We start from the raw sequence: 25,424 nt of genomic DNA on the forward strand, positions 1-25,424 counted from the left end.
CCTTTGCTGATCAGGAGTCGTCTCTGGGGGCAGAGGGCTCGTCTCGTTTAGGAATCCCCCTCTGTGCTCGTTATGTTCTGTAAATAACTGCTCAAGTGTGCACCCAACTTAACCACCTCCCATGGGGCAGAGTGCAGTGTCAGTGGAGGTCAAAGGCCAGGGATGGGCCCTGGGCACAGCCCAGGGACTGCTGTCCTGTGGGGCTGGGGAGCCCCAGGTGCGACCCTCCCTGGCACACCTGGTACAGCGCTTTGTGTTCTTTGAGTAGAGTGTGTTGGCTCCAAAGTGTGTGACGTGTTTCTTCATTGTGAAGAGGGGAGGCCTCCGGGTGGGTGCCCACCTCCCTCCCTGGCCCAGCCCCACGCCCAGCCCTGCTCAGGACACCAGCACAGGTTCTTGGTTCTTTTTATTGGATTTGGGGCGGCCCCGGCAGCCCTAGGCGGGCTGCTCCACCTCCATGAAGTCCAAGAAGCGCTCCAGGTCATCGTACAGGCTGTTGGTGCTGGACAGGCAGAGGCTGAGGCTGCTGTTGTCCAGAGAGGACACACCTTCCCGCTGGACACACTCCACTTGTGCCCGGCACACCCACGGCTCCAGCTGCGGGGAGGGCGCAGTCAGGCCCGGCCAGGCCATGTGCAGCAGCAGGCGCCTCCCCTATGTGGGACCCTGCTCTCACCTTCACCAGGACCAGGCTCCTCTCCTTGGGTCTCCCGGCTGACAGGTCCTGCCCAAAGCCCAAGTAGATGGTGTAGTGTGGGGAGCCCTGGCGCTGGCGAGCCCGGAATTCCATCAGCTCTGCAGGAAGGGGTTCTGGTGAGTGGAGGAGGAGCAGTGTGGGTAGGGGCGGGGAGGGAATGTGTGTCACGCCAGGGGCACCACTGACCTCTGAAAAAGGTGCGAAAGTCAAAAATGAGCGTGTAGCAGTTCCTTTGCAGCAGGCGGACTGGGGTGGAGGAGCTGTCGCAGCCCAGGGGGCCGCCCACCTCCCAGTAGACCTTACACTTGCCCTGGCGCCGGGCCCACAGCCTAAGCCCCCGGAGCTCGAGCTGCAGGCCCGGGGCCACGTGCTGTAGCAGCTTCTCTGTATAGTGGAGCTGCTTCTGGTCCGGCAGCTCGGCGGGGCTGGGGAAGGCCACGAGCTGGGGCTCTGTGGCCTCAGTGGCTAGGCCAGGGACCCCATACAGGAGCACGCAGCTTGGGCGCCCAACCACCTCCTGCAGCACCGTCCGGCCCTTGTACATGATGGTCACATCCAGGGCGCCCAGGCTGGGCTCTGCATGGAGACCGAGCTGTGGGCAGCTGGGCACTGACATCTGGACGCAGGGCTCTGCCTCTTGTGGGGGCTGCCACGGCTCCTGGGCTGGGCCTGGGGGGCGGGGGGGGGCCTGAGCTGGGGCCTGGTCCCCCAGTCCCTCCCTCCTCCACACATCCCCTGGCTCCTCTCACCTGTCATTTGGGCCTGGGGCTGTGACCTGGGGCTGGGGGCCACTTCCACTGCCCGTGGCGGGTCCAGCTCCCCCCTAGGGAGCTCTGGATCTGAGGAGGACGACCACAGTGGGAACAGCTGTACTGGCTCAGCTGTGGCCAGCACCATCCCTGCCGGACATCCCACCCACCTCCAGGGAATGCTGGCCTGCCTTCCCCTCCGCAGGGCACCCCAGCCAACAGCCCCTCACCAGGAGCCTCTGTGGGGCCTGGATCCGCTGCCTGCACACCTTCCAGCAGGCTGTCCTCCAGACAGCTCTGCTGCAGAGCCTGAAGCAGGAGGTCCCCGGCGGAGCCAGCTGGGCTGGGAAGAGGGTGTGGGGCACAGGGCGCAGGGTTCGGCCTCTCAGCATCTGCCAGGCATGGCCAGGGGAGCTCACCCTACAGGGGAAGACAGTGCCAGCGTAAGCAGCCCCCAGCCAGTGAGCGGTGAGCCCCCACCCAGGTGCGAGGAGGGCAGAGCCGCCTTACCCTCACGTATGGGGCATCTTCAAGGGCCCGGTCCTCGCCCTGGTTAATGCCTGGACCTTCTGAGGGAGAATTGGGGTGGGGAGAGCGATGGGACCGGAGATGCTCTGCTGGCACATACTCCCTTCACTGCTCGTCCTAACCACCTGGTACCAACCGCCTTGCCCAGATCTGACCCAGGGGCTGCCCCTCGACGGAGCAAAGTGCCAACGCCCTGCGCGGCACATCCCTCTGCCCCGCGCGGCGTGCCGGCGCTCACCTGTCCAGCCCATCTCCGAGGCGAGCGCGTAGACCTTATGAGGGTCGTCCTGGTCCGCCGAGTTGTCCTGCAGCATCACGAAGCGCTGCGTGCTGTGCAGCGCGCACCGGAAGTTGGTTTTCCAGCCGGCCCTGAGCGCGCTTTCGGGGGTCGGAGGGTCGCCCGCAACGCTGCTGAGCGGCCACCTGCCGCGGGCCACGGCCCAGGCCTGGGGACCGAGACGGAGGGCGTGGGCCTGGGCGCGCGGGCCTGCGCCTGGGCTGACCCTCCCACTCGGGGCGGAGCTGGGGACCCACCTTGAATATGCGCGAGTCGGCCTCTCCCAGATCCTTCCGCGCAAAATGCTTCCAGGGCACGCGGAAGCACGTGCGAGCCGCGTCCAGCCACCGGAGGCCCTCGTAGCGGCCGCTGCTTACCTCGCCCAAAAGCCAGTCTGCGAACCGCACGCGCGGGGCACCCCTGCGGGCGGAGCAGACAGCAGGTCAGGGAGCCGGCGGCCGGGTGCGGCGGTTGGGCTCCGGGGAGGTGGGCCAGGCTCTCACCTGTCTGGGGCCGCAGCCATGATCCCACTGCAAGGGGTTGTGATCACGAGTGGCAGTCAGGTGTTCCCACAGGTGAGGGAAAGGCTGCTTATGTGTCGCCACAGGTATTATGGCCCGATGTCACAAGTGTGGCCCAGTTGTTACAGTTGTTGGGGTCACAGATGTGGGTTGAAGGTTTATGGCCACGACGTTGCCCAGGTGTGGGTTTCTTGGCAAAGGTGGCGATGGGTGTGACAAGACATGTGGCAGCGCGCACACGTGAAGTCACAGGTGTTGAGCCAGCGTCCAGGCCTGCGGGACGGGCAGGCTGGACCTGCGGAGACAGACGGGAACAGCCGCTGCAGGGGCTGGGCTTCGGGAAAGCGAAACCGCGCGTCGCCGGAAAACGAAACCTAACCCTCAGCTGCGAGGCGGGCGCCTCCCGTCCCGAAAGCACCCCCGCCGGTCCTCAGCGACCCTCGCCTCCACCTCGAACCCGGACATGCACCGTGTGACTCCGCGGGGGTGGGGGTCCCGAATAGTACCTGGAGCCGGAGCCGCCGGGGCAGGAAGTTTCTTCTCCCCGGGACGCAGGGACCCGGCGCTTTTATCGGGGCAGGCGACGGGGGGCGGGGCCTCTGGGCTCAGGGGCGGCGCGGAGGTCCTGCGCGGCGGCCGGCGTTTCCCAGTGGGAGGGGGTGCGCGCGGTGCGCGCCCCGAGCCCCGGGGCAGGCTCTTGGGTGGAGGCTCAGACCCCGGCTAGGGACCGTGCGGGGAGGGCGGTCGCAGAGGGGCGGCAGGAGTGGCCGGTCTCGCTTCCTGCCAGCCTCGGCTCCTGCGGCGTCCGGTCGCCCTCTCCTTCCGGGAGCACCCCCTGCACACCGGGGGCCGGGGCGGGAGTGGGGGCAATGGGATAAGCCGAGGACTCCGCGGACCCCAAAGAAAAGCAGGCACCTCTTCTTGCGGGAGAAAGCGGGTAATAGAGAAGGGCGTGCGACCGGCGGCCGCGGTACGGCTCGGGTTCTTAGCAAGATACTCAAACGCCCTCGACACGAAGACATCCGGCAAGGAATTAGTGACGCTATTTCGTTAGCAAAAGCGGTGACCCGCCCACAAGGGCCAGTGCGGTGGAGGTGAGGGGGGACGTCCTGCGGAGGGGGCTGCCCCCACTGTTGGCCCCGGTGTCCCCCCAGCTTCCGGTGGTGCGCTGACCGGTCCCACCCGCCGCCCCGAGCCCGTGGCCGGGCCACTGCCCCCGACTCCTGTCCCACCCCACAGGCCACTGCCTGGGCCCTGAGTGCCGACCGCCCCGCGGGACCCCGCACGTTGTGCCCCCGGAAGGTCCCGGGCCCCTGCTCTCCGAGGCGGCTCCTGCGCCGCCCCCAGGCCGAGAATCTCCGCGGCGGGTGCTCGGAGAGGAACCCCGCCGCCACCTGGCACGGAGCCTGGGAAGCCCCGCGCCCGCGGCGGAGCAGGTGGTTTACGGGAAGCGGGGCCCGCGCGCCCTCTCCGCGCCGCACCACCCGCGCCAGCGCCGCCTCGCCCGCGGTGCGCAAATGTCACTTTATTCTACACAGTGGGGGGCACTACATGTAGGTAGAGTCGGCGCTGGGCGCGTCGTCGTGGGGACCCCCGCCCAGCGCCGCGTCGGCGTCCTCGTCGCCGCTGCCCTCGCCGCCCGAGTCGCCGGCGTCGTCCGCGTCCGAGGCGGGCGTGTTGAGGACCACGACGTCGGCCTCGGCGCCGATGTCCTCGCCGAACCACACAGCCTTGTAGCCGCCCTCGGGCCGCCGCTCCTTGGTCAGGATGGACCTCACGCCTTCGGGGCCGCCTCCATCCCGGGCTGCCGCGGGGGACTCGGGGGCGCGGCCGGGGCGCGGGAGGCTGCGGGGCGCGGGAGGCGCGGGAACCCGGGACGCGGGCGGGTCCGCGGGCGGCGTGCAGTCGGGGGCGGGGCTGGGGGCTGGCGCCCAGTTGGCCTCGTGGTCGGGGACGAAGGCCTCGTTGTCAAAGCCGCCGGGCTCCTGGGGAGGGGGCCGCGGAGTCAGGGTGTCAGCCGGACCCGCGTGGCCTCAGACGTGTCACCCCCCCCACAGGGATCCACGCTAGTTCCTCCCCTTTCTCTGCTTCTCTTCGGCCTGTGGTGTCTACACCCCACACACTTTTGCCCCCCAGCTTCCCGGCGGATTCCTGGTCTCCAGCCTGCGCGTCTCCACCGCCCCACTTCCCGCGGCCGCCCTCACTCTCACATCCCTGCCTCTGGTTCCTGTCTCTCCTGTCCCCCCCCCACCTCCCCAGGCCTCACCAGAGCTTTGCCAGAGCAGCAGGGCAGCTGGGGGCCGTAGTGCTTGTGGATGAGGATGAGCAGGGCCAGCAAAGCCAGGAGCAACAGCCCGCCCAGCACCCCTCCCAGGACCCCCATCTCTGCTTGGGAGAAGCGCTGGTCCTCAGCATGGCTGCCACCTGGCTGGTCACTCCCCCCAGTGACGCCTCCTGTCCCCGGCGAACCTGCAGGCAACAGGACCAGCCACTGTCAGCGCAGCACCCAAGCACAGTCCATGCCAACCTGCACCAGGCTTGGGGACACAGAACAAGCCAGGCTGCTGAAGGGAGGGAGGGCCAGAGGGGTCTGTGCCAGCAGCTCCAGGTGGGAGGCAGGGGTTCCACCCAGAGGGAGGTGAGGGCAGTGCTGGGGGCACTGGAGTGGACGGCCTGGGAGTTGTGGGGTTCAGTGATCCCAAATCTGCACTTTCCCCAGTTTACCTTCTGGGGCCCCCAGGACCTGTCTGTCTCCACCCAGACCAGAGCCACCAGCCCCGTTGGGATTTTATAGTCAGCACGACCACCCTGGGCCACCCTGCCCTACAGTGACTCCTAGGACTGTCTAGCCAGGGAGCGCGAGCATGACTCTAGGGCATCTGGGGGTGCTACCTGGGAGCTGGGGGGTCCTGCTAGACCCAAGGGACGTCGGCCGAGAGGTTCCTGGCTTCGGGGTCTGTGCTGAGCCCCCACTGGATGAGGCTGATGGGGGGGAGGTGCTGGTTCCAGCACTGGGGGGCCCCCCAGGCGTGGACGAGGCAGGTGGCCTCAGAGTTGTGCCTGGGGTGGGGCGCGGACCAGTGCCCCCCACAGAGCTGGTCGTGGAGGATCCCTGAGTAGGCTCTGGGGGGCTGGGGGCTTCCGAAGTGGTGCTGCTCGAGGGCCAGGTTGTTCCTCCAGCCTCTGGGGTTGTGGGGGGGACAGGAGGGCCTAGGGGCCAGGGACACAGCTTGGGCTTGCCTCTGCTCCCAGCATGCCTGTGACAAGAAGCCCTCCCTAAGGGTCACCTGGGCCCCCAGGCTCACCTGTGGGGGTGGGCTCCTGCTCCAACACTTGAATCTCCACGACGGTGGACGCTGTGCCTGATGTCACCGTGTTGTTGGCCTGAACCTGGGGCAGGAAGGGGGCTTATCCCTCCTAGTTCCCCCCTTAACCCCTGCCCTTAGAGATGCTACCCGCTCCTCACCTCCGCGTAAAAGACCCCCGCCAGCGCCAGCGGGGCGGCCGTCAGCACAGCCTCTCCATTCATTCGGAAGTTGGAGTTGTTGGTGATTTTATATGTGATCGCTGAGTTGAGGTCCTAGACACAGTCCTGGTGAGCGCCGGGCCCCCAGAACCCCCGAATCCACCCCAGAGGAGAGGCCAGGTAGACCTAGGCAGGGCCTACCGGGAACTCGGGGTCCTGGGCTCGGATCCTCAGAAGCTGGGAGGGGACAGCTGCGTCCTTGACAGCCACGCCCACGCCTGAGCCCAGAGCCACTGTGCCTCGGTACAGGCTCAATGGGAAACGGGGTAGGCTCCCCGAGGCGTTTCGGGCCTCCACTGTGACCTTCGTCACCGAGTAGCTGGCGTGGTCTGCCTGCTCGCCCTGGGGATAGAGGGAAGCAGCAATGACCAGAGGGTCCTTGAAGGGTGAGCCCTGCAGCCTGGGGTTCAGGAATGGCCTGTGGAGGCCTGGTCAGGAGACCCACTTTGACTAGAAAAACGAAGGTCTTGGGACTGGGGACGCTTCTGGTCATGGTGAGGTTGCCTGAGTCAGCATTGATGACGAAATTGCCTTCTTCATGTCCTGGGAGGAGGGTGGGAGGGTTTAGTCCTGTCCCCTTCGAAGGTCTGAGGTCCCAACTGGCTTTGCCCACATGGCATGTCCCCCTGGGTGGGGATGCGGATGGGGTCCGGGTTGTATGGAGAGAGAAGCTGGGGGTGGTCCCCACTCACCCGCCAGGAAGCTGTAGATTATTCGCTGGTTGATGCCCCGGTCACCATCCACAGCGTAGATGGGCCCAGGTTGCAGGATGAGGGGGCCCAGCTGCAGGACCCAGAGGGTGGGGACGTTGTGGGACTGGTGTGAGTGCCCCAGCGCGACCCCTCCAGCTCCCCTGAAGGAGGCCTGAATCCCCACGGGGGCCTCGCGGGCACAATTACACATCACACCCCTTGGGATTCGCTGTCAATGAGTCATTTTGCCCAAACATTCAGTTGATCTGAACGGTGTGTGTCTCAGGAGCTGGCAGGTGCAGGGGACGTGGGGACGTGGCCGCTTGCGTGGAGAGCTGGACCCTGCCCTCCAGTGCCTAAGTGTGCCCCTCGGGGCACGAACAGGACGGTCAGAGGAACAGCTGCCCCTGCTGAGCGCTGCGTGGCCCCCCAGCGTCCCAGCCCCTCACTGGGTCCCTGGCTGTGCCCCCGGGATGGCAGGGCCGTCCCCCTTACTCTAATCTCAGAGGAGTTTGCTGGCCACTCACCATCACAGTGGTCGAGCAAGGTTGGATCACAAGGGAATGTTCACACAGTTGTTGGAAAATCACAACAGAACTGGCTGCATGGCACCCAGGCCCCACCCCCGGTGCTGACAGACCCTGACCCTGACCCTGACCCAGCTTGGGACGTGGCCCTGCCCTCCCTGTCCCCAGTACCAGTTTGTGGCCTGTGGGGATAGCACCATGATACTCGGCGTGGACGCAGACATAATTGTCAGAGTAGATACAAGGCAGGAACCAGGGAGGCCGCAGGTCGGCCGGCTGCACCTCCAGGACCAAAGTGGCCTTGTCCGTGTGGCTGGGCACTGCGTTCTCCTCCCGGGTGTCCTGCAACAGCCAAGCCCTGCCAATCAGCCCGGGAGCCAGGGCTGGGGCAGCGTGGGTAGGGCCTTCGGGGTCCGGGACTCAGAGTGGGGGTGGCCCGCTTACCCGCACCAGCAGCTGGAAGGTCATGTGCGGCCACTTGTCGAAGTCCAGTGGCCGGTCCAGCCGCAGGGCAGGGCGGTTTGCACCCACCAAGGAGAAGAAGCTCTTGGCTCCCTGGGGAGATGGAGGGCACATCCTGAGACTCTGAAAGGATGCTAGTGGTGGGGGGAGTTGGGGCTGGGGCAGGGAGACTGACCGGGGTCACTTCCTGGAGGGTGTAGAATAAGATGTCGTCTTTGTCGCGGTCCTGGGCCTCCAGCTCCTCCTCAGGGATGACCGTGGTATTCACTTTAGTGTCCTGGGAGCCGGAGGGGGTGGTTCTGGCCATGGACCCAGCCCCGAGGTCAAGCCCCCACTAGCCCTCTGTGCCCCCAGTGCCGGCTCTGGCTTCCCTCACACTCACCTCCGGCACCTTCTCGACCTTGACCTCAAAGGGGAACACAGGGGGGTTGTCGTTGATGTCCAACACGGACACGAACACCCGCAGCTGGGTCACCTGGGGGTCGGGGTGGAGGTCAGCCTTCTCCCCACGGGTTCCCCCCCAGAGGGGCACTCTGGGGGCCCCCACTCATCCCAGGTGCTGAGCACATCACAAGGCCAAGCCCTCTGCTCTGAGGGGTTCCAGACCAAGAACAAAAAGCTATTTGTAAAGTGTCGAAGGTGACGAGTGCCCTGCAGAGAAGGAACTCGGGTGCTGGGGTGCCAGACCCCCAAGGAGGGGACCAGAAGAGCAGTCAAATATCCCAAAACCTAAGTCTCAAAGGAGAAAGGGAACAGAAAGGGGACCCAAAGATTGAAAGAGACAAGAGAAGTATCAACCAGTTGCCCAGGGTGACCCAGCTGCACCGGTCACAGAGCCTCTGACCAGATATCTCCCGGGTGTCCTGTGAGGCTGAGTCCCTGCTTTGCTCAGGTGTGAACCAATGGCGTGTGGTGTGTAAGAAGGGTCCTTATCTTAGTGACTTTGAGATGTTTGTAGGCAGGGCACCCACAGGGCTCAGTGGCTCCCTGCAGAGCTGGCAGGTGCACGGGGCTTGCGACACTGTCCACTGTGTGTGCCTTTGAAACTTCCCATCATAAAAGGTGAGTCAGGGTCAGGGGCTAAGGTGTGTGGGGCGAGGGGGTAGCATTGCAACTTAGAATAAGGTAGGGGGTGACAACTGAGTGACAGATAAGGCACAACAGCTCGCGAGTTCTGGGCAGGGTTCCACGGGCTGGCTTCTCTTGCCACATGGACAGTGGACTGGGGTGGGTGGGGCCGAGAGGGCAGCGAGTGGACCAGTTGGAAGGTTCCACAAAGGAGATGCTGGTAGCCAGCGCCTGAGTCGGGCATGGAGGTAGGAGGCCCAGCTTGAGGCAGAGCCAACAGATATGCTGATACGAGGATGTGGGGCAGGCAGAGGACAGGACTGAGCTGGAGGGCGAGGCGCCTCCCCAGATGGGGTCTCGGGTTGGGGGTGCGATGTCCTGTCAGGGTGGCTGGGTTTGTGAGTCTGCAGCTCAGGGCGGTCTGGGCTGGAGGAAGTGTGGGCATCACCAGCACAGGAGTGACACTTGAAAACACACCACTGGGTGAGGTCACTGGGGAGGAACCCTGGACAGGCAGAGCGCAGAGGTCCAAGCACTCTGACGTCACAGGGCGAGGGAGGGGACATGGGGGCCGCCCAGGAAGTAGAGAGCAGGACTTGACTCACCACGGTGTCACCCCTTCTGCACTCCAGGTGTGCCTGCAGTATTGTGTTCTCCTGTGGGGGCGGAGAGGTGTCAGCCATCACCTGCGCAGCTGGTCACAGCACACTGTTCTCATCCCCCAAGAGAGGACACAGCGCCAGAGGGGCAGGTACTCGCCCAAGGTCCCCGTCATCTTTGCTAAGTCCAGAGCACACTGGGAACCCAGGCAGCTTTGTCCTCCAAGGGCCCTGGCCCCTCACATCTGCTCTCAACCAAGCCTTGGGGCCCAACAGGGATTGGTGACTGCCTGGGGGACAGACAGCCTTCAGGACTCCCAAAAACCCTTCTCTGCATGTGTCCCACGGCGGTTGGCGGCCCCAGACACCCCACAGGCCCACCCCTCCCTGGCCTGCCGTTTGTACCTCATAGTCAGGAGTCACGTTGAGAAAGAGCTGGGTGCCCTGGATCCGAAATGCGAAGGGGGTGGATGAGGGTCCGAGGGTCACCTGCTGGCCCTTGGGGATGTTGATGTCCACCAAGGGCCCACTAGGCTCCGTATTCTCCTGGACTTGAAAGAAGTTATTGTCCACAGAGCAAACTGGAAAGTAGAGAAGGGTCAGTACCTTTCAACCCCTGCCCGCCACCCCCCCCCCCCCGCCAAGCCCACATGTACCCTGGGCCTGGGCTACAGCTGTGAGCAGCGGCAGCAGCAGCAGGACCCAAGACCCCATCTTGGGGCCAGCGGGAGAGTCTAAGCCCGGCTGGCGACCGGGAACCTCTGAGTAGCCTGTGCTGGCTGGCGCAGTCTCTGCTACAACGACCTTTACCCCTGCCGGGCACCGCCCACTTTATGATCCTTTACGATTGGCCTCCACCTAGGGGGCTCCCGCAGGCCGAGCCCATGCCAGGCCTAGGAGGGGGAGACCTTGTGGTTACCTGGCAGGATCCAGGTCACATGCAGGTGCCAACGGGGGCTCAACCCACAGTCACGAAGACATGAGGTGGAAAAGAGTTCACAGAATGCTCAGGACACATGGGCCTGGGTGGGGTGGGGGGTGGGGGTGCCCTAGGGGGCCGAAGAGAGGGGCTGGGCAAGAGTTGTGGGCAGGGGGCTAGGGACTCAGGGAATCTAGGGCTGGGGGATTGAGGACAGGGAAGGGGCTGGCCTTTGGCTTCTGTCTGCTGTGCTGTCCCCACCCCAGATGCCTCTTCTGCCAGAATCATGTTGGGGCAAACTCCTAGGCAGCCCTGTGGTTCGGACCCCAGGTTCCCCTCCAGTCCCGTCTCCTCTCCCCACACTGACCATCTAAATCTGGAAGGAAAAGGGGACACACCTGCCTGTCCTGGAAATAGGCCAGCTCCCTCCCGGGGGGGCTGGGCAGGGACACAATGATGAAAATGGCAGCGCTTCAGGGGCACCTCAGGTTCCCGGGAGCTCTGGTGCCGGACAGCGGGCTGATTCTGGAGAGGCTCCCAGCGGCTAGGAAGAGGCCACTCGGTAGGGCCAGGAGGGAGGGAAGGGGCTGTGTGACAGTGTGGCGGCCCTTCTCGCCTTCAGATCCGTGCACCTGCTTCTTCTCCCTGTTCTCTCTGCTGGTGACAGCAATTCTGCCTGCCACGTGCCTAACCGGCCTCCAGCACCCCCAGAACTTCTTGGGGTGTCATTACTGTCCCTGCTCCACAGGCTCAGCGTGGTTGAGCCGCTTGTCCAAGACCATAGCCCTGGACAGAGAGCCCAGGCGCCTGGCTTCCTGAGTGGACTCATAGCCTCCTGGTGACCCCCCTACACACACACAGCCCCACTGCCTGTCACCTCTTCCTGCCAAGCCTGAACCTCCTCATCCCCTCAAAGTTCCCCCCACCTGCTCCACACACCTAGCACATGGCGGCTGGGGCAGGAACTGGGGAACGTCCTGAGCCGCCTCTCAGAGACCCTGAATGTTTGCTGAGTGGATGACAAGGGGTGCGGGCGGGGCCCTGGGAGTGCAGTGATGGGACAGGAAGTGGCCCTGATGCCAGAGATAAGGAAAGGGGAAGGTGAGGCGTCCACTGTCTTCTCTGGTTTAAAGGGCAGCTGGGTGTGGCCCGTGCTGGGCTCCGGGGCAGGACCTCCTCCCCTGTGAGCTCTGCCCGGCAGGCTGTCTCCTCGCGTGGAGACGGTGCACACAGCTCTCCCAGGCCAGGGTCTGAATTCCTCCTTTATTGGTGCCAAGTGCAACCCCCTCCTTCCCACCAACCCTGCCCCATCCAGGCTCGAGCCCCCACACGAGAGGGGAGGTTCCTTCTTCCTCAGGACCTCATCTGGGTCTCAGCAGGAATGGCCGGCTCTGAAACCATGACCCCAGACTTGAGTCCAAGAGACAGCGGGGGAGACCAGGCCTGATTCAGGGGGTCCCTCGGGGCCATCATCCTGCAGAGACAGCGGGGTTAGGGGCTGTGGGCCTGAAGGTGGAGACCCCCGCCCACCAGGTGAACCGGCCTCCTCAGGTCACCAGCGCTGACTCCCCCGACCCCTGGTCCATTGCTGACACCGGGTGCCCAGGGGACCAGAGGGAAGGTCGGCGGGGAGCTCTGGTGGGGGGGGGGCAGGCTCACCAGGCCTGCAGGGCAGGAGAATGGGACCACAGCAGGCACAGGGGGACCTCGGCAGGCTCGGTGGCAGACCCGGTCCAGGATGTGCTGTTCTCCGTGTCCTGCTCACTGCCCCCCGCCCAAAAGCAGAATTAGTCGTGGAATTGGGGGTGGAGACTTTTGAGGTGCGGGGCACCCCCATGCGGGGCCTGCCCCTCAGGGGGGCCCCGGGCCCGGCCTCACCTGCGCTTCCCGACCAGTCCCTGGAGCAGGCGCTGCAGCCGCGCGCTCTCCCGCAGGCGGCTGAGCTCGCTCGTGAACGTCCCGTCCGAGTGTCGCGGGGCCCTGAGGAGGGGGTGACGGCGCCGCAGCGGATCAGGGCCACGCGAGGGGTGGGGCGGACGCAGGGCCGGTAGGCGGGCCCAAGGAGCTGTGTGGGCCCCGGGCCCGTGGGCTCACCTGGGGGGCGCGGGGCGCCCGGCAGAGCCTTGGAGCAGCGGAGACAGCAGCAGCAGCAGTAGCAGGGCCTGGGGGGCCATGGTGGGCGCGCCGGGGTGCTAAGCGCTGGGGCCGCGGCCAGAGCCGCGCGCCACCCTTTATAGCGGCGCCCGGCGGGGGGCGGGGGGCGGGGGCGTCAGCACCGCCCTGGCTCCGCGCGGCCCGGGCCGCCCCCCCATCGATCCGCGGGAAGGTCAGGGCCGCCCCCCCAGCTGTCAGCCCGGCTGGTCGCCCGCCCCCAGCGCCGCGTCGGCGCCCCTCGGCGGGCTGGCGGGGCTCAGCCGGACGTGGACTCGCGGGCGCGCGGGGGCCGGGGCGGGAGGAGGGACGTCCGGGCGGGGCGGTGGCGCGGATGCGCGGCGGGAACGGCTGTGCAGCGCCTGGGGCCCGGGGCCTCGGAGATGAGCTCAGGAGGGTCAGGGCTGGGACCGAGGGCGAGGCGACCCGAGGCTCCTCTGGAGAGGCCCCCGCACACGGTGCGCGCGGCTGGGCAGGGGGCGGCGTCGGGGAAGGCCGAGCGCGGACCGGTGACCTCACTGCCACTCACCGTGGGGGGCGGCGCGGAGGGGAGCTGCAGGCAGGGCGCAGATCCGAGCCTGGGGCCTCACCTTTTGTTTTTCGAGGCGGGGGAGACCTGAGCCTGTTTCAGGGGCGATAGGAGGTGGAGGCGCGGAAAGGGGAGGCAGCTGGGTTCCTGCTGCTTAATCAATAAGGGATTAAGTAAAGCTAGGCTTTTAAAAATCCTGTATGCATTAAATCCTTAAATAGAAATCACAAATCTAGTAAATGAAGTCATAAACTAGTTCTTGTGTTAAACATTACGTGCATTTTAAATATAATTAGTAGACTTTTTTAGAGCAGTTTTAGGTTTACAGAAAAATTGAGCTGCAGTAGTTCCCCCAGCACAAACACACCCAGCCTCCCTTCTTCCCAGCATCTCGCGTTGGTGCTGTGCATGTGTTACAGTTGTTACCGTTGATGACCCGGTATTGATACATTGTTATTACCTAAGTCCATAATTGACATCAGGACTCATTGTTGGTGCACATTCTGGGGGTTTGGACAGATGTACAGTGACACGTACCCACAATCAATCTCACACAGATTAGTCCCGCCGCCCTGAGAACCTCTGTGCTCCTCTGTTCCTCTCCCCTGCCCTCCCCCAACCTGCGACAGCCACTGACCTTTACCGTCTCCATAGTTCTGCCTTTTCCAGAATGTCCTACCTCTGGAATCACACAGCACGTGGCCTTTTCAGGCTTCTTTCTCTTAGTCACGTTTCCTCCATGTCCTCTCTGGCTTCAGAGCTCATTTCTCTTTAACACTGAATTCGATTCCACTGTTTGGACGTCCCACAGTTTATCCATCACCTATGGAAGGACGTCCTGGTTGCTTCCAGATTTGGCAATTTGAGTAAGGCTGTTCCAAACCTCAGTGTGCAGGTTTTACTGGGGAAGTGACTTTCAACTTATTTGGGTAAATACGAAGAAACACGATTGCTGGATCACATGACAAGGGTGTGCTTGGTTTTGTAAGAAACTGCCACCATGTCCTCCAAAGTGGCCGCACCATCTGCTCCCCGCCCCCCCCCCCCAGTGTGGCGGGAGTTCCTGTGGCCCCACGTCCTCCCAGCCAGCACTCTGTGTCACTGGGGCTCTGGGTTGTGGCCAGTCTGGTAGGTGTGCTGTGCTCCCTCGCTGATGTTTCTTTGCATGTGTTTTTAAACAGATGGTGTGACTTGTTTTTGCACAAACTTGGCAGATTGAAATGTTCTAAACTTTAATACCATTGACTGATGAATTGCATTCATGAGACTGTTCCAAGCTCCAAATACTAATTTAATTGGTTGAATTTCTTAGCACCTCAAACACTTAAGTAACCGAGCAGATCTTTGTAAGAAAAATCTTCCCATTTAAAAAAAATTAACACGCAACAAAATGGGCTTTAAAAAATTAACATACAGTAAAGTTAATATATAGTAAAATAATGAATTTTGACAGATGTACAGATCCGTGTAACCAGCACCATAATCGGGGTACAGAACAACTCCATCACCCCAAACAACTCCCTCATGCTGCCTCTCTGTGGTCACATCACAGCCAGAGCGATGGGTCACACTGCATGTGGTCACAAGAGGGACAGACCAAGAGTGAGGCAAGTTCTGATAGGAAGAAGCCAGGCAGGGCTGCAGCCAAGCAGAGATGGGCTGTGTCTTAGTGTTCCTGTCACAGAGGGTTCTGTAACTGCCTTCCTCTCATCTGAAAGCTCTGTCACCCACTGTCCCCGCCACTCAGATTCCTCCTGCGTCCTCACAGAACCACACTGAGGCTTCCTCATTAAGATGATGGCCGTTCTGAAGTGTTGGGCAGATGGGGTGGTGTGCCAAGGGCTTTCCAGGGTGGGTGGTGATGCACCACCACCAAGACAGCCATGCGCCCTGATGGTCCACCGGCACCAGGAGAGAGGTGAGCTAAGGAGTGCAGTGCGCCCAAACCTTGCCTTCCCAGTTGGGACATTGCTTAGAGACAACATATGACACAAGCTACAATGACAGAATGGCACTTTCAACCCACAGACTTAATTAAGCGAGGGCCCCACGGGTTTCCAAGACGTCAACCTGAGCTGGGTCCTAACTTACGTGAATGGCTATTCAGAGCCTCAAATTGGGCATCATTCTGTGTGTGTGGGGGGAATGGGGGAGAGGGACTAATAACAGCCAATTTCAGGGTCCGGGATTCTAAAAAAGAATAAGAAGCTTCATATTCCCAGAATAGAATGCAGGAAGGAACACATTTTACACACAGCTAAGAATTTAGTTCATCTTGATAGTTGATAGTTTCATTAGTTTCATTCTCTGAATAAACAAAGCACAGAAAATAATTCTCTAGTCCTTTTTTTGGGGGGGGGGGTTCACCAAGATTTAAATGTCAAATTGAGGTTACTCGTACCAACTCTGAGTTCTCCACTGGGGTGTGGAAGGAAGGCTTCCCACTGCTCGTGGCTGGCACATAGAACCCAACCGACCTCTGGGGGCTGACCTGTACCCTGAAACCTCACTACACTGACTTACAGGTCCTACGAGCTTTTTGTAGCTGCCTCGGGGTTTTACATAGACAGTCGTGTCATCTGTGAATAAGGACAGTTCCACTCCTTCCAATGCAATCTGGACATCTGTTATTTATGTCTTTCCTCACCTGATTTTCTAGCCTGATTGCACAGGCTAGAACAGTAGTCCCATGCCCAATAAAGGTGTTGGGACTGGACATACTTGTCTTGTGTTGATTTTAGGTGGATCACACACAGTCTCTCATCATTAATTGGGAGGTTTGCTGTAGGTGTTTTGCAGATGCCCTTTATCAGGTCTAGAAAGCTCCTGACTATCTCTTGCTTGAACACTTTTATCGTAGACAGTGTTGAATTTCGTCACATGTTCTTCTGCACCAGCCAGTATGACCCTGCAGCCCTTCATCTTTAGGTGCTTGACTGGTGTCCTGTGTTGACTTGAGACATTTCTCATTTTTGAATTTAATGCTATGAATTTTCCTCTGAGCTCTGCTTTAGCTCTATCCCACAACTTTTGACATGATGTGTTCTCATTTTCCTTCAAAATATTTTCTAATTTCTCTTGAGATTTCACCTTTGACCCGTGGATTATTTAGAATTGTGTTTTTTACTTTCCAAATTTTTGCACATTTTCCTCTTATTTTTTTGGTCTCCAGTTTTATTTCTTTATGGCAAGAGAACTTACTTTGTATGATTTCCATTCTTTACAAATGTGTTGTGTTCCCTTTTGTGGGGCAGAATGCTATCTCTCCTGGTGAATGGTCCGCATCTATGGGAGGAGCTCTGCATTCCTCGGCTGTTGCATGGAGTGCTCTATAAATGCCAAACACACCTGCTTGTTGATGGTTTGTTCAGACTCTTCTGTACCCTGTTCATGCTGTACCTTGCTCATGCTCCATCTACTTGTTCTGTTGATTAAGAACAGATTCTTAAACTTTTGAACAAGTCTTGTGCACCAAATGAAACGACATTCTCTTAAATGTTTCAAGCATCCCATAAAACTCTGCCGGAAATGTTGATAGAACCAGCTCTGACACCTGCCCAAGTGTCACCACCAGGGTGACGGTGGTCCCAAAACTCTGACTTCTGTCTTGTTCTGGATGGTTACAGACATACTCACTGGGCCCGGGGACAGAGTGGCCACACAGGCCCTGCACAACCTTAGCCGCCACACAGCCCACCTTTCACTGACCAGAGGTTTTGGAGGATTAGGACATCCTTCTCCCAGGGGGAGCTGCCTCAGCTTCACCATCCTTTTCGAGCTGAAATTGTTGTTTGCACCCTGGGATCACACACATTCTAACTTTGCCCCTTTTGTGAAGTTTAATTTATCATTTACAGTGACTCTTTTTGATGTACAGCTCTATGAGCTTGTAAAAATGTATTAGTCTTTGTAACCGCCAGTTCCCTCACCCCCAAATTCCCACAAGCCCCTTGGTGTTCAGCCCTTGACTCCGAGCCCCTGTGGCCACAATTCTAAAGGTATAGGTACCTTACAACAAGTCATCAAAAATATATGAGGCAAAAACTGATATGGAGAAATAAAACTGGATGGAGAAATAGAAAAACCTACAGTTATACTTGGAGATTTCAATATGCCTTTCTCTGTAACTAACAAGACAGACAGAAAATTAGCAAGAACACAGATCTGATCTGAGCAGCACCTCCCTGATCTTACTGATGTTTACAGAACTTTCCACACAACAACAGCAGAATACACGTTCTTTTTGAGTGTGCCTGGAACATTGATCAAAATAGACTATATTCTGGGTTATAAAATAAACCTTAATGAATTTAAAAGAACTGAGGTCCTACAAAGCATTTTTTCCTCACCATAATGGGATCAAACTAGAAATAAATAATAGAAAGATAACAGGAAAATCTCCAAATATTTGGAAAGTAAATAACATAGTTTTAAGTAATCCATGAGTCACAGCAGAAGTCTAAGGAAAGTAGGAATTATTTTGACCTGAACATAATTGCAAAAACAAAAACATGTGGGATGTGTCTTATAGGGAAATTGATAGCATTAAATGCTTATGCTAGAAAAGAAGAACTGTCTCAAATGAGTGGCCTTAAGAAATTAGAAAAAGGGCAAATTAAGTACAAAGCAAACAGAAGAAAGGAAATAATAAAGAGTAGAAATCGATGAAACTGAAAACAAACACAAAAAATATAGAAAAAAATCCATGAAAACAAAAGCTGTTTCTTTGAAAAGATCAGTAAAGTTAATAAATCTCTAGCAAGACTGACCAAGAAAAAAAGAAACATACAATGTTTCTTTTATAATATAAGGGATGAAAGGGGTGTTGTCATCAGCGACCTTACAGTAGGTATAAAAAAGATAATAAGGGAACTTCATAAATAACGCTAGGCCCATAAATTGGAAAACTAACATGAAATAGACCAAATTTTTGGCAGACAGACTACCACATTCACTCAGAAGACATAGTCTGTTAAAGAGATAGACGTGTTAAAAAAAAAAAAAGTGACTTCACCGTCAAAACCCACCTAACAAACTCCAGGCCCAGATGGCTTCACTGGCCAATTATTCCAACATTTAAGGAAAAGTTAATATCAATTTCATGAAATCTACTAAGGAAAATAGGAGAGAAGGGAGCACTTCCCATCTCGTTTGAGGAAGCCAGCATTATTCAAGTGCCGGAACCAGAGGGTCCCACAGAGCCATTCAGCTGGACCGACACTCAGGGCCCCTTTAATGATGGGGCTCCAGGCCACATGTCACGGCAATTTCAGGAAGTCCATAGAGACTTCTCGCTGTCATACATTTTCCCTGGATGCTCTTTCTGTGCACGTCTATGATCTGACAGAGAACAGTCAGGGCTGGGCTGTCAGCACAGCCACGGGTCTGCTCCCACACAGTCTTATCTGCGTGGACCTGCGACCCTCCCTCCAGCCTCCCAGGCTCCCATGGTCCTGTGTTGGCAGAGGTGGGTGATGGGCCAGGTGAGTTTGTAGGTGTGATGGGTGCAGGGTGAGAGGTTTCTCACTGGGGGCTTTTCTTTCCTCTGTGAAGAAAGAGGTGACCATGGCACTGCTGAGCTCCCTGAGTCTTCTCTCCTGCCTTTGCTGGTGTTAGTTCACCTGTGGCTGTGATGTAGGCACCATTTCCCAGACCTGTAACCCCAGGCTGAGGGGCACACACTTGCTCAGGGTCACAGACTCCGAGGTGATGGAGTGGGATTGGTCACTCAGTTGCCAGCCTGTAGGGTGGAGGGTGAGGCAGTGGTGGTGGGTGATTGAAGGTGGTCCCGCGAACCAGAGGAGAGTCAGCTTCCTGGAATGGGATGCAGGGCCCTGGGCCCGGGTCTGCAATCATTGTGGGGAGACGAGCCAGAGTAGGAGAGGGTTGGGATGGAGGGGTGTCGGAGGGAGGGTGAGTGCGGGTCGCCAGGGGGAGGCGCCTGAGAGTCCTGCGGTTGGCGCCGGGGCTGCTCCAGTCTCCCCGCGCCTGGGGGAACCAGCCGGAGAAGAACGTTCTCCCGACGCCGCAGGAACGGAGCGGAGTGAGAACCGTAACCGCCTCCGCCTTGAGGCGCGTCCAGAAGCGTCCCCGGGGAGGGGAGCCCAACTTGGGAGCAAGTAGGGACCCGGGCGTCTCCGCGGCCGGATGGGACGGCGCTGGCGTGGGTGCGCGCGAGCCTCGGAGCAGGGTCCCGCCGACTTTTCCTCTCGTGGGCTTCTCCTGGCGCAGACTCGCGCATGCCCCCAGCCCTGCGCTGGGCCCGCTCGTGCAAATCATCTCGCTTAAGTCGCATCTCATTGAGCCGTTGCATTTGTCCATCGGCCCGTCTCCCGCGGCGCAAAAGTCCAAGATGAGCACGCACAGGGCGCGTCCTGGAGCTCCCCAGGGCCCACGCAGCCGGGGCGGAGCCCGAGGCTCAAGGCCAGGCTGGGGCGGGCCCGAGGGGCGGGGCTCCCGGAGCCGCGACCTGGTCACTGTCCTCGGTGCTGAGCTCCCTCTGGGGCGCTGGGGGCCGGGCGCCATGGGCAACCTCAGCGCGGCGGACGCGCTGCTGGCGGGACGCGGGCCGGGCTCCGGCGGCGGCACGGGGGCGCCGACGGGACTGGAGGGGCCTGGGGCAGCAGCGGCGCTGGTGGGGGGCGTGCTGCTCATCGGGGCTGTGCTCGCGGGGAACACGCTCGTGTGCGTGGGCGTGGCGGCCGAGCGCGCCCTGCAGACGCCCACCAACTACTTCATCGTGAGCCTGGCGGCCGCGGATCTCCTCCTCGCTCTGCTGGTGCTGCCACTCTTCGTCTACTCTGAGGTGAGTGTATCCACGACCACTTGGTGCACTCGCACGTGCTCCTTTGTCCCGTCCCGGTCCGCGCGAGGACTCAGAGTGACCAGGCCGCTTGCCTTCTCTGGAGTCTCAAGCTGGGGCGGTTGCAGGGGCGCTGCGCCTGGTAGCAGGACACTCTCTCCCCCATCTCTCTGTCCATCTGCCAGTCTTGCTGTCTGTCCGCCCTCCCTCTCCTGTCCCGCTCTTCTCTTCCTTCCTGCCTTAACGTCTGCTACCCAAGAGATGTTTCTGTCCTTCAAACCAAGGACCCCACAAACAGGCGACTTTGGCAGTCCACCCTCCCACCACCTCCCTCAGCTGGGTTCCATTCCCCAGGGGAGCCAGCTGCACAGACAGGCAGATTCAGGCTTACCCCTCCTGGCTCTCCCTGGGGCACAGAGGCTGCTCATCACCGCACAACGCCACAGCCACGTGAGGCTGGGAGCACACATACTCGTGCACCCCATGGAAGGAGACCCTCACTCATGTACAGACTCAGCCCACAGCAAGAGGGACACGCAATTGCCAGGAGCTGCGGGGGAGCGAGGGGAGGCCTGGGGGAGACAGCGGAAGGGGGGCAGGTGTGGGCTTTAGGCGCTGCCTACAACAGGGGCCCGGGGCCTCTCTACCCCAGACCAGTCTGGCCCTTGCGTGGGGCCCCTCTGCTGCAGGCTCTGTTTGCTCTGCGGTTTGGGCAGAGAAAAGCTGCTTAGGGCTGTGTTGGGGACACGGTGTTCTGGGCTGTGGGGGAGGGAAGGCTTGGTTTTTCTGAAGTGGACACAGTGGATCAGGCAGGGCTGGGGCACAGGCTAGCAAGGCAAGGGCACGCCTCACCTGCCATTCCCTCAGAGCTGCAGGCAGACGTCACAGCACCAGCTCTTAAGCTCCTAATCCTCCGAAATCAGCGGAAGGGGATTGGGAGGGGGGCTGTCTGCTTCTTTGCCCTTGGTTGGGGTGCTAGGCCTTTATACTTTTTAACTCATTTATCCTCAGGACAATTACGTGGGTACCATCATCACCCTCATTTTACAGGTGAGGGCACAGAGTGAAGTCACTTGTCCCAGAGCAGTGATAGTTTAACCAGACAGGTCAACCCTTAGCTGTGTCCCGGGGGGAAACAGGGGCGGCGGGCTTCCTTCCAGGGCAGCTAGGTCTCCCCCTGCCCGGAGTGCCCCGCTCCCATACCTTGAGTCCCCCCGTCATCAGAGCTCAGGGTCCTCAGGTGGTGATACCCCGAGGGCCGCCGCCACGCCTCTCTCTATTCTAACAAAAGGAGGCACGGAGGGCGTGTCAGGGCTGCTGGCCCAGGAGTCAGCGGGTCTCGTGTCCCTTGTTGCTGCCCTGACCCTCCTCACCGCCCAGGTCCAGGGCGGCGTGTGGCTGCTGAGCCCCGGCCTCTGCGACACGCTCATGGCCATGGACGTCATGCTGTGCACCGCCTCCATCTTCAACCTGTGCGCCATCAGCGTGGACAGGTGGGCCGTCCACCTCCCAGGCCCCGCCCCCGCCCCCGCCTGGCCCCGCCCCGCCGCCTGGCCCCGCCCCTCGCCCGGGCCCGCCCCCTCACGGCACAACCCCGCAGGTTCGTGGCGGTGGCGGTGCCCCTGAGCTACAACAGCCAGAGCTGGGGCGGGCGTCAGCTGCTGCTCATCGGCGCCACGTGGCTGCTGTCGGCGGCGGTGGCAGCGCCCGTGCTGTGCGGCCTCAACGACGCGCGCGGCCGCGACCCCGCCGTGTGCCGCCTGGAGAACCGCGACTACGTGGTCTACTCGTCCTTGTGTTCCTTCTTCCTGCCCTGCCCGCTCATGCTGCTGCTCTACTGGGCCACGTTCCGGGGCCTGCGACGCTGGGAAGCCGCGCGCCGCACCAAACTGCAAGGCCGCGCGCCCCGCCGGCCCAGCGGCCCAGGCCCGCCGCCCCCCGAGGCCATCCGGGCCGCACGTGCCCGCAGGAGGGGCGGCGTCCAGATCAGCGGCCAGGAGCGCAAGGCCATGAGGGTCCTACCCGTGGTGGTCGGTGGGTACCCGCCCCGGGCGGCCGAGGGGAGGGCGGCAGCGCCCAGGGCGCCGGGCCCAGCAGGGGCCCTGGCTCACGCCCCGCCCCCGCCCCCGCCCCCAGGGGCCTTCCTGGGCTGCTGGACGCCCTTCTTCGTGGTGCACGTCACCGGGGCGCTGTGTCCCGCCTGCGCTGTGCCCCCGCGGCTGGTCAGCGCTGTCACCTGGCTGGGCTACGTCAACAGCGCCATCAACCCGGTCATCTACACGGTCTTCAACGCCGAGTTCCGCACGGGCTTCCGCAAAGCCCTGCGTCTCTGCTGCTGAGCAGACTCCACCGCACCCCATCCGCTGCGACTGCGACTTCCCCACCTTGTCTGGGGGGGGGGGGCAAGCCCCCAGCAAGGGTACGGGGCGATTCTGTAATAAAATGGATTCCTTCCTATAAACATCCACCCAGAAGACTCATAGCGGGTGGGGGTGGACAGGAGGGGGGCAAGGAGTTGGAGCCTCCACCCCACGTGGAGCCCAGGCCCCACACTGACCCTCTTGCCAGTTAACTCTTTCCTTCCCAGAGAACAGAAGCCCAGAGAATAGACCCCACAAAGCCTCTCCTGGCTCAGAGTGAGGTGGGGGTACTGGCGCTGCTCCTGGGGTGGGTTGGGGAGTGCTGGGTTTGACTGCAGGGAGCTGTCAGCTACTCACACCCTCCTCCCCCAAACTGGGCACCAGCTACAGATTCCCAGCCCCCGACAGCATTCTGGGCCACCACTGGGGGCCAAGCAGTAGCCCCTGCTTCTCCAAGGACTAGCCAAGGTGGCCTCCTCCACTGTCCCTGCAAAACAGCTGAGCTGACCCACCCATTTTGGCAGCTGCTTTTCCAGAGCATGCTCTCTGCCAGCCCCTGACCAGACGCCCAACCCCCAAGGAGAAGGGCCTGGGGAGCTGAGCAGGCCCACGTGGCAGCCTCCCTCCTCCCTGGAGAGCACTTCAGAGTGGGCCCACAGGGCACTCAGCCATCCTCTGCCCAGTGGCCATGTCCAGGGCGCTGGAGGAGGGAGGGGGCTCAGGGCTCAAGGCCTGACAGAACCACCCAAGCTGCTCCTCTGTGCTCAGCGCCCCCCCAACCCTGGGGAGGAGGGTGCAGCCCTCAGCCCCTCTAACAAGGAAGCCCAACCTGGTCTCATGTTGGCCCTCCCAGTCTAGGGGCTATCTGTGCCCAATAACGGGAGAAACTACAGCTGAGAGGTTCACAGCATCCAGCAGCAGTCAGGAGTTAAAATGCCCCGTGTGGAGGGGCGGGCCCACTCGCCAGTGGTGCTTACCCTCCTGCTTATGGCTGAGCTGCCCCCACCTCTGAGTTTCCCTGACCACCCCCATCCCTTTGGAGGCTTGCTCATGGCCACCTTGTCCCCATCTGAATAATGAGGATCATTCCGTCTCCTGCTGGACTGGGGACTGACGAGGGGCGCCATATCTGTGCTCACACGGGGTCTGACGGGCAGTGGGGGTGGGGAGGGGCACGTGGGAAGGACCCCAGCTCTGGTGGCTGCTTGAATTTGGGGCAACTTCTTGCCTGTGAGTGTGAGGACAGCTGTAGCAAACACTCTAGGTCTCCCCGACCTTGGGGAGTAGCCCCAATACTTAGATACTTAGCTAGCACAGCTGAGCCCTGCTGGCTATCTCGGGCACAGATACCTGCCCTAGGCCTGGCAGTAGTTCCCCTGGAACCTCAGACTTGAAGACTGGGGCAGCAGGGGTCCACTGGGGCTGTCAGCCTGCTGGCAGGGTTGGAGTGATGGACTCTCCTGGGCTCTGGCTGCTGGGCCCGCTGCCCAGCTCTGCTGCCCTCAGCTCCACACCAGCCCACAACCTGCTGGCCTGACACTCAGGCCATACGTGCCTGCGGGGCCTGCCATGGTCCAGCACAGAGCAGGCCCCACATGCCTATTTCAGGCGAGCAGAGCTGCTAAGGGGACCTCGTTCAGCACCACACCTGCCATGTGCGAATACCTGGGGCTCTGCCCACCCCACCCAGGCTCTGTACAAACTGAGGCCGTGTCCCCATCTCCTATATGTGAAGACAGGGCTGACCACGCTCCTGACAGTCTGCGACCTGCTACTCCCCTCAGGGGCTGAGCTGCAGATGGGCTGGGAGCTGCTGGTGGCTGCACCCCACCCCACCATCCCCGTATGCAGACTCCTGCAGCCGCACAGAGGGGGACAAAGTAGCCATGGGGACCAGGTGCAGATCTGCAGAGCCCGGCTGGCCTGGATGCGCCGCACTGGCCCAGCTCGCTTCCTGGGCCCACCCAGGCCAAAGGCCACCCCAGCCTGCAGCTCTCTGGACTCGAGGGCTTGGGGTGCCCGAAGGGCCTAGGCCTGCACCAGCTGACAGAAGCCGGCCCCGTGCATGTCCCTCAGGCTATGTCTGGTAAGAGATGCCATCAGAAGCGTTGACACAGTACCCTGCCTGCCGACGAACCCCCAGCATCCAGAGTACAAGTTCCAGAAGCCAACCAATAGCCAAGCTACGTAGACACAGCTTTACAAGCCCAGAGATGGCACTTTGGAAAACTGCTCCCAAAGCATGTGGTCCTGAGGCTTCTATTTGAAAGAAAAGGGGGAAGAGTAAGCTGCCCACAATGCAGGAGCACCCCTCCCCGGCCCAGGGAATCACTGTCTTGCGGTGTCTGGTCCACACATGGAGAGGGTGCTGTGTTCAGCTGCCCGCCAGGTAGGCACCTGGAACCCCGTCCCTGTTGGCTGCGCACCAACCTGAAGTTGCTTGTTTAGCATTCTCAGGTTTGGGGAGATTCCTTCTTGGGGTGCAGGCCCCTCAGTCAGCTGCCTCCTGCGAGGCACATGTGGCTTTCCGCTGAGCAAACCTCGTGAGGCCCTGTGCATGCTCTACATTGAAGAACCCACTCACCGTGCACCTCCCAGGAAGAGGCCTGGTGGGGCTGGGTTCAGACCCCGCTGGGCTCCCAACATTCTCTGCCCAGGCTTCTCCAGCCTTTGGCTCCCAAAGGTAATGACAGAAGCAGGAAGGTGAAATGCCAAGACACAGCCACTTCACCAGCATTTGTTAAAAAGAAACTCAAGCTACCTTAGTCCGTGGGGCCGAATGCAGCTCAGGCAAAGGGCTTCCGGGGAGGATGGCCCCGGCCCCCATGGCTCATTCCCAAGCCAGGGTCCCAAGTGGCAAGTCTCTAATGCATGACCAACTTGGAAGAACCTTCTGGAAGCAGGAGCCAGGAGGTGCAGGGCTGGAGAATTCTCACGCCCATGGTGGCATGAACGTGGCCAACACACAGCTCACAGAAACTGCCTCAGAGGCAGCATCAGAATCAATCAAAGCCTGT

At 60.7% G+C, this 25,424-nt stretch overlaps 4 protein-coding genes across 9 annotated transcripts; 1 reads left to right on the plus strand and 3 right to left on the minus strand.

Moving 5' to 3' along the window:
* Positions 1–389: 389 nt before the first annotated feature.
* On the minus strand, positions 390–1,503 carry IRF7 (interferon regulatory factor 7). Its single transcript, XM_081062878.1, has 4 exons — positions 1,447–1,503; positions 884–1,385; positions 677–795; positions 390–597 (listed from the first exon to the last, which is right to left on the minus strand). Exons 2-4 carry the CDS (start codon positions 1,311–1,313, stop codon positions 436–438), a joined length of 711 nt encoding a protein of 236 aa, XP_080919004.1. The 5' UTR covers positions 1,314–1,385; positions 1,447–1,503; the 3' UTR covers positions 390–435.
* Positions 1,504–2,776: 1,273 nt separating this feature from the next.
* CDHR5 (cadherin related family member 5) lies at positions 2,777–10,438 on the minus strand. 3 transcript variants are annotated; one of them, XM_081062875.1, is made up of 16 exons: positions 10,303–10,438; positions 10,052–10,227; positions 9,653–9,703; positions 8,362–8,454; positions 8,155–8,256; positions 7,962–8,072; positions 7,689–7,859; positions 6,991–7,081; positions 6,744–6,841; positions 6,440–6,640; positions 6,239–6,352; positions 6,078–6,162; positions 5,665–5,982; positions 5,039–5,241; positions 3,279–4,757; positions 2,777–3,067 (listed from the first exon to the last, which is right to left on the minus strand). In XM_081062875.1, exons 1-15 carry the CDS (start codon positions 10,358–10,360, stop codon positions 4,320–4,322), a joined length of 2,310 nt encoding a protein of 769 aa, XP_080919001.1. In that variant the 5' UTR covers positions 10,361–10,438; the 3' UTR covers positions 2,777–3,067; positions 3,279–4,319. The 3 variants fall into 3 exon arrangements, with proteins under 3 accessions (XP_080919001.1, XP_080919002.1, XP_080919003.1); XM_081062876.1 differs by having other exon boundaries at positions 5,665–5,754; positions 10,303–10,392; XM_081062877.1 differs by lacking the exon at positions 5,665–5,982 and having other exon boundaries at positions 10,303–10,403.
* Positions 10,439–11,900: 1,462 nt separating this feature from the next.
* Positions 11,901–14,128, minus strand: SCT (secretin). Its single transcript, XM_081062879.1, has 5 exons — positions 13,883–14,128; positions 12,660–13,338; positions 12,444–12,545; positions 12,225–12,329; positions 11,901–12,039 (listed from the first exon to the last, which is right to left on the minus strand). Exons 2-5 carry the CDS (start codon positions 12,737–12,739, stop codon positions 11,919–11,921), a joined length of 408 nt encoding a protein of 135 aa, XP_080919005.1. The 5' UTR covers positions 12,740–13,338; positions 13,883–14,128; the 3' UTR covers positions 11,901–11,918.
* Positions 14,129–19,354: 5,226 nt separating this feature from the next.
* Positions 19,355–22,416, plus strand: DRD4 (dopamine receptor D4). Of its 4 annotated transcripts, XM_081062780.1 has the most exons (5): positions 19,355–20,050; positions 21,059–21,097; positions 21,428–21,540; positions 21,648–22,081; positions 22,184–22,416. In XM_081062780.1, the coding sequence occupies exons 1-5, from the start codon at positions 19,598–19,600 to the stop codon at positions 22,384–22,386; spliced, it is 1,242 nt and encodes a 413-aa protein (XP_080918906.1). In that variant the 5' UTR covers positions 19,355–19,597; the 3' UTR covers positions 22,387–22,416. The 4 variants fall into 4 exon arrangements, with proteins under 4 accessions (XP_080918906.1, XP_080918904.1, XP_080918905.1 ...); XM_081062778.1 differs by having other exon boundaries at positions 21,648–22,416; XM_081062781.1 differs by lacking the exon at positions 21,059–21,097 and having other exon boundaries at positions 19,744–20,050.
* Positions 22,417–25,424: the final 3,008 nt, after the last annotated feature.

Source organism: Rhinolophus hipposideros, assembly GCF_964194185.1.
Source record: "Rhinolophus hipposideros genome assembly, chromosome: 10".
NCBI classification, from domain to species: Eukaryota; Metazoa; Chordata; class Mammalia; order Chiroptera; family Rhinolophidae; genus Rhinolophus; species Rhinolophus hipposideros.